The sequence below is a fragment of the Colletotrichum gloeosporioides genome (assembly GCF_011800055.1).
Source record: "Colletotrichum gloeosporioides strain Lc1 chromosome Unknown consensus_117, whole genome shotgun sequence".
Lineage (NCBI taxonomy): Eukaryota > Fungi > Ascomycota > Sordariomycetes > Glomerellales > Glomerellaceae > Colletotrichum > Colletotrichum gloeosporioides.
The window spans coordinates 1540791-1553519 of NW_025544762.1; the positions used below are offsets into that span (position 1 = coordinate 1540791).

A 12729-nucleotide genomic window follows, 5' to 3' on the forward strand; every position below is an offset into this window, starting at 1 on the left:
AGTAACCGCAATTCGAGCTGCGATCGAGGGAAGCGGAGTGCCACAACGCCACTGTCGGTCTGGTATTCCTCACAAGAATCACTGCTGAGGGATGACAGGAAGTACATCAAGAGCACATACTAGGCGGCACGTAAGTCATGTAAGTCATGTGAGGGCGTGCGCGTTCGATCGGTATCCTGTCAATATCACTTTACCAATACAAACCGATCCATTCGTGTTGGTCGTTCGAGGTTGAAGACCAAAGCGTCCGTATGCGTACAATGTTTAAAGCCGTGGATATGTTGGCAGACTGCATCCGTCCGGGTACCTTAAGCGTGCAGTCTTCTCAGTTGAATCCTCATAAGGCACTGAAAGTGTGTATAAATAAGCAAGAAGTGTTGACAGCATTGGCTGACAACCCCAAAAATGGTGTTCCTGAGAGCCAAGTCAATATAGCACGCTTGGTTTGTACAAAATTCAAGTCCGAAAGCACATCAGCTCTTGGAAATAGAAGAACGTCGTTCTCTTGACCCTCTGTCGTTGCTGTCCGGCACACATCCACCACTCCGCAGACGAATGAGAGGAAGCAACATAAAGTCCTCGAGACTTTGGAAAATATTGGCAGATTCTAACGCACTCTAAGTGGAATACTTACTAAACCTCGACCACCAAAGACGATAGGAGACGGAGGAGCCTGCCGGGTGCGAACAAACTGACCGTGATCGTACAAAGCTAAAAGTTTCTGTTGTTGGAAGCAGTCCCAGTCTTGTCCTGAAAGAGTACGGGAAAACTTTAGAAAACTAAGGCTGATTGTTGTGATGAATGGCAAATGACTGTGTTTTGTCTTTGACTAAATACCTACTTTACACAATGAGAGCAGCATATGGCAGGCAGGTTCTCAAGAAAGAATATTGATACTACGTATGCTGAGCGGCAGGGACTACCAAGGCAAGATATCAAAGGTGACATCATGGCAGCAAGTTGTATTCCCTATCTTTCGACTTACCCTGGTCCGCCTCACCGGCCTGTTTACACCTACACCGTATTTGCATTCGTGGGTTCATGCTCCCGGATCATGTCCAGGACTGCTGTTTGTTATGCCCGTTTGCACCCCACCCCTGCCTCATAGAAACGGAAAGAGCACCCAAGACAAGGCACCTTCCTTCCTTCCCTCACCCTCCACCACCACCACCATCCACGCAGCCACCGTCCGTCTTGACGCACGCTGCCGTGGATTGCTTCCAACAACAAAGACGAGACCAGATGGTCTAGTGGTCCAACGCCGGCGTGGAGCAATAGTAGCTTATTGGCCTCCTAAGCCAAAGGTTGCGGGTGCAAGTCCCGTCGTCGGTGCCTTTTTTTCGACTTTTTTGTTCTTTTGTTTACCTTTTGACGGCTGGTATTGATACGTACTGCAATTGGACGTGAGAGGTAAGGTATGGGGCCTGAAGTTCAAAGGCCATACCTGGCATAACATTGTTGTTATGATTGCCTACCTACCTACCATGGCTATGTTAGAGACAATACTTGTGAAGTTTAGCATTATATCACCATCATCACTACCACCACCACCACCAGCACAATCACCATTAATAAAAAGACAACGCAATCTGTGATCACCCCAAGACAAAGATTCAAAACAATTCAAAGATACTGGAATTCGGAGCCTTATCATACCTGCCATCCCCTCCATGAGCCTCTCTACGCAGCTCGCCATACATAAATTCTACATGAGGGGTTTCCTGATAAACGCCGTGCCATATGCAGCTTTGGACCGGAGACGACCACCTGCGACCCGTCTTTTGATGTTACTCTCCTTCTTCAACCAAACGTCCCGGCGCTCCCCTCGCTTAATGTACAGTAGTGTTACGATGTCGAAGGGCGTGGCTAAAATGTCGTTCGTGTTTCGCCATTTCGTTTTCGTGGAATCGGAGCAGGCGTTTAGCCCTTGGACTTGGTGTTCAGGATCAGGGCGACAATAAGACTGCGTCGCCGTTAGCTTGGGGGTGTTTATAAGAGTTGATCAGGGGTAAGTAAACATACCCGTAAAGACCCAAAACTTCGCCGAAAATGAGAATCAGAACCATGCCGACGAATACGCGAGACTGCTCCATGTACGAGCGGACGCCCTTGTCGCCGACAATACCAATCGTGTAGCCGGCTGCGAGACCGGTGAAGCCGACAGAGACACCGCAGGCCAGATGCATGAAACCACTACTTCAGGTCAGTATGGGGGATTCCACAACGAACCACGCGGCCGCGACAGGCCATGCGCGCTGCTAACGTACTTGAACAAGCTGTATTCGCTTCCAGTTCCAGGGGGCGACAGGTCCTGGGCGATGAGGACGGAGATGACGAGGGAGTAGACGGCAATGATACCGGACATGACAACGGGGATCAGACACTGCGCGCCATGTTAGACGGAACTTCTGCTCAAGCTTCCGGGGAGACGTGCCTTCATGATGAGGTCCGGTCGGAACGTTCCCACACCAGCGATACCGATACCTGACTTTGCGGTACCGTATGCGGCGCCGATGCCTGTTGATATTCATTCTGTTTAGCATGCTGTCCTCGTTCGTCGCGCCGGGAAGGGGGAATCAGCTCGGGGGGTTTTTGGTCGAACATACATCCGAAGATCATGGCAGCCGCGATGCCGGCCTAGTTGCGAGGTATGTCAGCAAATCGGTGTTTCTCCAATGTCATTGCTAGCTAGCCAGGTCTTCGCGAGGCCAGCATTGCTTCGAGGGGGCGTTGGAGCTTACCATTCCGATGAATGGCGCGAACTTCGGGGCGAGAGCGGAGTCTTCGGCCATGATGGGCAGACTTTGAATGTGTTTGCGGTCTCTCAATATGCGGGATTGGCGTTGATGACCGACGGAGGGGGAGGGATGTATGCGTGTCGAGGATCCCGCGATCGATGGGTGTCTGCGCTACCTGGATCCAGGACCTTGGAGCTTGGTGACGGTGACGAGGCCCAATCAGGACTGCACGGTGGACGGCTGAGAACCCGTGACGCGGCAAAATGCCGGCCCGACACCAGCCACTATCGAAAGTTCAGCCACATCAGATTTATCGACTTGCCATCTCAAGCAGGCTGTCGGTGGCTGGCTGTCGAATCAAGTTCCGGAGGGGAGACGTATGCACACGTGCGGCGCAGCAGGCGCAACTGCCTAGAAACGGTCCGTGCTGCGACTTTGCTTATCGGCATGTTGGCTTATCGCAGATGTATCAGTCGGTCGAGGACTGGAATCCCTCGGCTCCTGCCAACTTTCCTCCACGAAATACCCCTTGGATTGCGCGCCCAGATGCATGGGAAGTGTCAGGTTTGGCTGTATCTCATGTCCTCGGTTTGAGTTTGCTTGAGGCTGGCAAATGGAGGGGAGCGGGACGTGCCTTGCGTGATAAAGTCAAACTATCTTTCGTCGCACGCGTGCGCTGGGCATGGGGAAGGCGGATTCCTGGTTGGCCGCAACGGTGAAAGGTTCAGATGCTTGCTTCTTTTCCGATGCAACTCGAGGTGCTCCGATTTCAAGACGAGGTTCGGTTTTCGCAGCAGCAAGGCAGCAAGGCAAGGCGCGGCAACGTCCAAGTACCTATTCGCAAAGTCACAGTCTCGAATCATTTGGTGCAGTCGTGCATGAGCAGCTCCATTTCTTCCGGCAGTCACCCGCCCACCTCACGTAGGACAGTCTCAGCTAGTCCCTGTCTCCTGGCATACTACGTATGCGGTAGAGGCGACTGGTCTGAAGCGGTCTTTGATATTCTTAGATACGCATATTGCCATGTGCTCGCCCTGTCCACACCACACGTCGAGATACGGATACAGGGCGCTCGCTAAAGCTAAGATACACCCCGCGAACCAAAGATGAGCCAGACTGGGCCATTCGACGCCCTCAAGACCATGGAGTCTCCATTCGCTGCTGGGCCAATGTCAAAGTCCTACGGATACACTTTACGGCATACATATGCAATGGCGGTAGGGGACGTGGGACTGTGGAGTATTGAGCTGCAGGACAATGGAAGAAAAAAAGGTCAAGGACCAACCTCGAGGCCCCGTCTGTGAAGGTCTAGCGCCGTGGTGGATCTCCAGACTTGCACCTTTTGAGATCCACCGTCGGTTTTTTCTGACATGTCCAAGTATTGCAGCAACTCGCCAGAGCACTGACTGATGGCTGGCCTGTTGACCGTCCTGCGCTTATTCTTTGGTTGGTGATTAAGACATGAATGCTCCGAGATCAGAGTTAGATAGGCCAATGTACCTCATCTTACCCTACTTAGACAGGGGAGGTCAGATGCTTAGCACCAAGCCAGGGAGACGGGCAGATAATGAGTAAGCGTGCTATAGTGCACCACTAAGGTAAATCTGCTAACCTCAGATTTTAGGGTTTTCGCGGATGAAAGTTAGGCCGATTTAACCCTATACCCTCACTACTATATTAATAACTATATTAATTTTTTCTCTCTACCTATTTAGAATCCCCCTATAATTATAAATAATTATAGAGTTAGGTTTAATATCTTTTTACTCTCTCTATACTATATTTACTAAGTTTATTATAAGTTAAGGTATACTTATTAACTTAGAACTTTATTATCTATTTATTAAAAGCTTTTTTTTTAATAATATCTTTATAGATAATATAGTAACTATACTTTTAGAAGAGGGTATAAATATAAATAAAAAGATATTTAAATATTAGTTTACTAATTAAGGATTATAGTACTATAATTAATATAATTTAGAATAAAAAGAGAATATACTTCTTATAATTAAATATCTCTTTTATTAGTAGAATATAAAGGATAATTAGATCTTATAAGAGCTTATTTACTAAGGATATAGTACTTTATTATAAGAATAATTAAAGAAAATATAATAAAAATATAGTATAAAATAATAATATTTTAATAAAGAAGAGAGAGCTAAAGTTAAAATAGTAGTAATTAAGTTTATAGAGAAGGATTTATAGAGGATATTAGCTATTCTAAACTTTAAATAGAGCTATCTCTATTAATATATCTACTTTATAGTTAGTATTATTATTAGAAAAAACTAAATTTATAACTATTATATATAGATATTTCTAAATAAAGTAGCTTAATAATAAAGAGGTAATTAGTAATATTATACTAACTTTAAAGTTTTTAGACCTAACTTTTTATAGTTTATAAATAGATATAAAAAACTAAAGAGATTTAGTTTTTAGATTTATATCTATATTAATATATATTTAAGATATATTATATAGATNAGATCTATATTAAATGCTCTATAATAATAGTATTAAGTACTATAAAATAATATCTATATATAGTCTAAGCTTCTAGGATTTAACCTTTTCTTACTAAGGTAAACTATAAGAGTAAAACCTCTCTCTTTATAGGTATCTAAGTACTCCTTATAGAGGTTAATTAAATAAGAATTAAATATACTAATAGAGAAAGTAGAGCTTAAGTTTACTAATAAGGTAATTAAATATTATCTTATTATATCTAAATACTAAATATAAGTAATATTAGGATTAAGTTATAATAGAAGTTCTTATATATAAGCTTTAGTAACTAATAGATTATAAGTATTTTAACCCTCTTATAAAGTATTATTATTTTATACTAAATTAGTATTTTTTATTAGAAATAATTAATATTAAAGATTTTATTTTAGATAATATTATCTATTTAATTACTATATATACTNTATTTATAGTAATATAATATAGGAGGAAGTTACTAACTTTATAGACTTTTAGAATACTAAATATATATATAATTAAGGAAATTAAGACTATATTAAGTTAAATTAACTAATAAATCTATATAATTTAACTTAAGAAAATAATAAATAGGGGGTTAAAATAGAAGTAGATTTTAAAACTAATAAACTACTTACTAAAATAAGTAGATTACTAGAGGATATTAATATTAATTCTTTCCTTTTAGATAATATTAAGGATTAGTATTAATAGTAATTAGATAAGATAGGTTTTAATTTAAATTTATTTAAGGATATAAATAACTAAAAATAACTTTATATAGAGATATATTTAAAACTTTAGGATTAAGTTAAAGTATATATAGTAATAAGATTATAACTAAAGTTTAGCTTTATAGAGAAACTAATAAGTAGGATAAGAAGATATATAAGTTATTATTATAATAAACTATTTAGTAAGAGATATTCTAATAAATATAAATAGCTTAAACTTTTAAATTAAAACCCTCTTAATATATTATATTAAAACTATTTTAACTTTATATTATTATAGAACTTTTATAATAATAAGCTAAAATTAGATAAAATAGATACTATAAATATAATAGAAAATATATTATTATAGATAGATAACTAATTAATACTTTACTTTTACTTTAGGTTTATATAGAAACTATAAAGCTTAGATTTAAATAAGTAAAGGTATTTATTAAGGTACTTTTTATTCTAATTATTAGAATAAGGGAGGGGGCTATTTAAAGTAATAAAGTTATTTAAAATAATAAAGTTATTTAAAGTAATAGAGTTATTTAAAGTAGTAAAGTAATCTAAGATAGTTAAGGAGTTTAAAATACTTAAGGAATTACTATTACTTAAGGGATTACTATTACTTAAGGGATTAGTAATAATCTTAAGAAGATTAAGAAGAGATAATAGAGATATAACTTTTTAGATATTATAGAGAGATCTTATTTATTAGGTATTTAAGCTTACTTTAGGGATTAATTATAAGTTATAGTATTATTACTTCTTAAGCTATTTAGAGCTTTAATATTTAGTATTAGAAGAATTAAAGTTTTTAATATTAAATATAGATTCTTTTTCTTATTTAATTAGTAACTTAGTTAACTTTTACTTCTCTTAATAGGGGGTAGAAGCTATATACCTAAATAAAGGTATTATAGAAACTATATATTTAAATAAAGGTATAATAGAAACTATATAATTATCCTCTACTTTTTTAATATCTAAGTAATAGAAGTAAAAGTAAAACTAAAGAAGTTTATTATTCTTTTCCCCCTTCTTTAATATTAATTAATAGTCCCTAAATACCTTTAAAAAGATATTATAATCTTTAGATATATTAATAATAGATAGTTCTTTCTTTATATAAATATTAATAGTAAACTGAAATTTCTATTATTTATTAAATAGCTAAATAGTAGGTTTTTTAATAGATAACTTAATAAATTAAAAAACTTAATCTTATAGAGTTAGAAATACTTAAGTAATATAGTTAAATAGAGGTATTACTATATTATTTATTTATCTCTTAACTTAGTTTATAGTATTATAAATAAGAAGAAAACTTATAAATTAAATAGTAGTTTAAAAAGATAGGTATTTATATATTAGGTAATAATTCCTTAAGTCTAACTTAGATATTAAGGATAGTATATATAAAGCTAAGATCTTCTCTAATTACTATAGCCCCTCCTTTCTTTTAAATAAGGATTTATAAGAACCTTTCTATAGATTTATTAATCTATTACTTTTAGTAATAGTTCTTAAGGTTTAATATTTAATTATAGTAAATAGATTATATAATAGTTTAAACTAAAGTAGTAACTAATATAAATTAACTATATTAAAAAGAGCTATTATATCTAAAACCTAGTTAAGTAAACCTATTTAGAATATTAATAGATTATATTAGTATATTATATAGGGTAGAAAGCCTATCTTAAGTTTTAGAGGACTACTAAATATAAACTTTAGAGGGCTACTAGATATAAAGCTTAAGTAGTTTCTTATTATTAGTAGCTAAGTTAATAATTTTAATAGGAGTTAGTAATAATACCTAGCTATATTATAAGTAGTTATTAAAACTATAAGTAATAAACTTATCCTTAATATTATAGTAAAGGTAATATTTAAAGTATTTTAGATATTATATTTTATATATATAGAGTACTATATTAGTAATATTAATATAATAATAGTAAGGGGGATAATATATTTAAAAGGAGAGGATTTAGTATTATTAAAGAGTAGAATAACTTCTAATTTAAGCTAAGATAAATAAAGATATATATATAGTTAGGTATATAGTTAGAGCGCCTTTTTCTAAATATTATTATATACTTATTATAAACCTCTTATACTTCTTAGTATAGTTTAAAATAATATCTTAAGCTAATTTATTATAGCGTTAATATATAAGAGAGATTAATTAAGATATTAAGCTAGTCTTCTTTATATCTACTATTTTATTTAGTTAGGTATTCTACTATTTTAGAGTACTATAAACCTCTCTTAGTATTATAGTTTATATAGTAATAAAGTATAAGTTTACCTCTAAAGTTTAATAGATAGCCTTTTTTTTTTTAACTTAACTATAGCTTAACCTTTAAGTAATTACTTAAAATTACTTATAATTACCTATAATTATAAGTATTTATTTTAGTACTTACTTTATTTTAGTAAAGCTTAATAGGGTAATATAACCCTTTTATTAGTATAAAATAAGTACTTTATATTAGTTTCTCTAAGAACTACTTAATAGCTACTTATTATTATTATTAGTATACTTATTAGCGCTTAATAAGCTAAGAGGAGGTAGCTACTTATTATTATTATAGGTACTCTCTTACTATAAAGTATTAAGAGGAGGTATTATCCTTAAACTTCTACTTCTTATAAAGCTACTAAAGTAGCCTATTTATAATATTTAATATATATAAGCTACTTAGAGGGGATTTATTTAGAATTATAAGGTTAATAGACTTAATATTTTTTAATAGTAAGATTAATAATAAGATATTTATTAAAAAGCTAAATATACTCCTAAAAGTGATTATATAAGTAATAGAATATACTTATAGAGCTCTTATAAACTAGTAGTATATAAAGAGCTTTATAATATATTTTATAGTAGTATAAGTTAAAACTTTTATAATTCTAAGTATATTTATACTAAGTAGTTTAGTAATTTAGTAATATCTCTACTTATATTTAGGAATATCTAGCTATCCTCTTTATTTATATAAATCCTACCTATAAATATAATAACTAATATAATAAGCTAGAGGTATAGTAATAAGAATAATATATTTACTTATTATTATTACTATTATTACTATTATTAATATTCTCTCTATCCTAATAAGTTTTAATAGTAGTTTACTTTATAACCTCTAGTAAGTACTTAACTTCTTAAAGCTTAATATTAGATATAGTAGTATAATAATTATAGAGGGTTTAATAGTTACTACCCTAGAGAGAGCTTATAGTTTAAGCTAAAGCATTAAGGCAGTAGTAGTAGATTAGGCTTATAATATTAATATTAAGCTAGCTTATATCTAAAGTAGTATTAATACTATTAATATTAAGGGAGACCTATTAGCTATACTTCTTAGAGGTAATAAGAGTAGCTTACTTACTTTTACCTACTAAAGTTAGTATTTAAAGTATTAAACTATTAGTAGTTAAATATATAGAAAGAGTAATTATTACTTTAGCTATTATAATAGTAGTTAGTATATATACTAAAAGTAATATTATCCTTACTATTAAGAAGTAAAATATATTTAATTTATATATTCTTACCTTTACTACATTTAATATAAATATTCTCAGCTTTATTATTATTAATCTAAATTATTATTATAATAGTATTATAATAGCCTTTACTTTTTTTAAACTTACTACTTATCTTAATATTAATCTTAGTATTATACTAAATAGAGGTATTAATAAGATTACTTATAATATTTTTAATAAGCTTTTAGAAGTCTTTAATAAGACCCTTTATATAGATATACTTCTAAATAGCTATAATTCTTTTATTAATATATAATATATAATAAATAAATAGAAAAGGATATACTCTTAAGAACTTTAGTTTAAGCTAAAACTTAAGAAGAAGATACTTTTATAAACTTCTAAGTAGTAATAATCTTTTATTAATAAAAAGGAGTAGACTTAGTAGTTTTATTATTATCCTACTCTTAGAAGAAGTACTTCTTATATACCTATTTAATTATAAGTTTTCTAATACTAAAACTAATAAAGTAAGAAGGCGCTTACTTTAGAGATTTAAGGATATTATTATAGTTATACTAATTAGCTATCTTTTCTATTAAAACTACTATTATTAATATAATATAAGATATATTCTAAAAAAGGATTAATAAGTTTTTTTTAGGTTTTAGAAGAAATAAATAAAGTTAGTCTATTATAATAAATATAAAATAAAATAGTCTACTATAGTAAATATAAAGTTAAGTAGGGAGAAGGTAAATATTAAAGGGAAAGTAAAATAATATTAGATATAAATATAATAAGATTATATATATACTAAAGAAAGTATAAGGATAATAAAGAAAATAAAAGTATTATTAGATATTATAGTCTTTTTTAAGAAGAATAAAATAAAAAGTACTTTTAGGATAACATTTTTTATTATATAAGATATATTAATATAATATATAAAGAGGTAGGTTATAATAAACTATTCTACCTAAATATCTTATATTTATTATATAAAGTAGTTTTTAATATTCTATAAATAGTATTAATAAGGTATTTATTTAGTTTTAGTATTTAATTAAAGCTATTTACTAATTCTACTTATAATTTAATAGCTTTTAATTATTTTAGATACTTAATTATACTTAAAGTTATAATTAAGTAGTAGATATATATAAAAGATATACCTTTCTTTCCTCTTTTAAATAATATTATATATACTCTATTTATAGGAATATTAGAAATATTATAATAGTTTCTAGTTATCTATATAAAGGCTTATTTTCTACTTATTTACTATTATTTCCTTTCTCTTCTTATAAATATACTATTAAAAATAAAACTAATAGACTTAAAGTCTTTTCTCTATCTCTATAGTATTTAATACTATCTTTATTAGTATTAGCTTTAGTAATATACTCTTTATAAGAATAAATAGACTAAGTAGTAGAGTAGTATTAATAAGCTATAGCTAATAATATTAGTACTTTAGAAGAAGGGCTATAAGTAGCCTTTTTATAAGGAGTATTCCTCTAAGTATTAGAAACTATATTAGTATTATATTTAAACTTAGAGGGTTTAAATAAATAGGCTACTTTATACTTCTTCTATTTAAGTTATAATATAATAGAGGATAATATAAGTAGCTCTATTACTACTTAATATTATAATCTCTAATAAGTTATTATAAAATTACCTTAGATAGTAAAGCTTATTAGTACTAAATAGTAATATAATAACTAATTTATAAAGCTAATTAGTATTTTATAGTAAGTTTAAGCTATTTATACTTAATATATAAACTTATTATTATTATTACTATTACTTTATATAGAACTTTATTTCCCCTTTTAATAAATACTCTTCCTCTAGTTTAATAGCTTTCTCTTCTTTTAAGGAGTAAATAATACTTTTTTATAAAACCTCTAAGTAATCTTTTTAGTATAAAATACTTTATAATACTAAGAGTAAAGATATTAAATTAATAAAATAAAATTTTAATAAAGTTAATAGTATATTAATATATAATAACTTCTAAGTAGCTAATATAGTTAGTATAGCTTTTTAGTATAGCTTTTTAGTATAAAGTAGTTAGCTTAAAAAGTAAGCATTTTTTTACTTATTTATCTTATTAAGGAGCTTCTTTTTATAAGAGAAAAAGCTTATAAACTTTTTTCCTATTTAATTTATTTATATTTATATTATTATTCCTATTTAAAGATAAAGATATTAATACTATAGTTAAAGAGGCTAATCTTATTATTATTATTTTTATTATTATTATTATTAATAACTAGTTTTAGTGTAGTTTTCTAGTATAAGGTAGCTAGCTTAAAAAGTAAGCGCTTTTTTAGCTTTATTATGTTTATTATTATAGTATAGCTAATTTTTAACCTCTATACTTAAGTAACTATTATTAGGGATAAATAAGTAGGTGAGATTTCCTTATAACTATAATAATTTCTATAAGATTTTTTAAGTAGAATTTAAGACTTATTAAATAGATTTAATTAAAGATTTTTACTAAAGATATATATATTTAGTCTTAATTATTAATACTAATAGCTCTCTTTAGTATAATACTTAAGAATTAGACTAAGTTTTAGATAATTCTACTTAAGTTAGTAAATATTATTATATTATAGGAATTTATAAATAAGATTATAAGCTTTTTTAAGAAGTATAATAAGGACTTAGTAGAAGCTATATTAGCCTCTTAATTAAATTTATAGTATAGTTATAGCTTTCTTTATATAACCTAATTATATAGTACTTTCTAGTTAGTATAGAATAAATTAAGTAATTATATATAATTACTTATAGTTATTATTATTCTTATTATCCTTATTATCCTTATTGCCCTTATTATCTTTACTATCTTTATTATCCTTATTATCCTTATTATCCTTATTATCCTTATTATCCTTATTATCTTTATTATTCTTATTATCCTTATTATTATTACTCTAAATAGCTTAAACTAAAGTTAAGTAATTATATATAATTACTTAACTTCTTAAGGTATTAACTTATATTTATATTAAAGCTAGAGAGTATCCCTTTTAGATAAATATATCTAGAGAAGTTTTTAAATAGAAAAATTATTTTATTCTATCCTACTTATAAACCTCTTTTTTAGATATCTCCTATTATAGATAACTTTTATAATTAGATATTTAATTATTTTAATTACTTTAATTTACTCTTTTTAATAGTGAAATTACTAACTATAAAAGTCTCCTATATAAGAAGTTATCTAATAATAAAGGCTTAGAAAGTAATTAAAA

General features: G+C 30.0%; 1 protein-coding gene across 1 annotated transcript; it reads right to left on the reverse strand.

The window, feature by feature from the left end:
- Positions 1–1920: 1920 nt before the first annotated feature.
- On the reverse strand, positions 1921–2792 carry GCG54_00009359 (V-type proton ATPase 16 kDa proteolipid subunit 2; the record flags this gene model as incomplete). The annotated part of the gene is made up of 6 exons (XM_045409307.1): positions 1921–1963; positions 2023–2196; positions 2268–2383; positions 2468–2517; positions 2607–2637; positions 2742–2792. The coding sequence occupies 6 exons, from the start codon at positions 2790–2792 to the stop codon at positions 1921–1923; spliced, it is 465 nt and encodes a 154-aa protein (XP_045256552.1).
- Positions 2793–12729: the final 9937 nt, after the last annotated feature.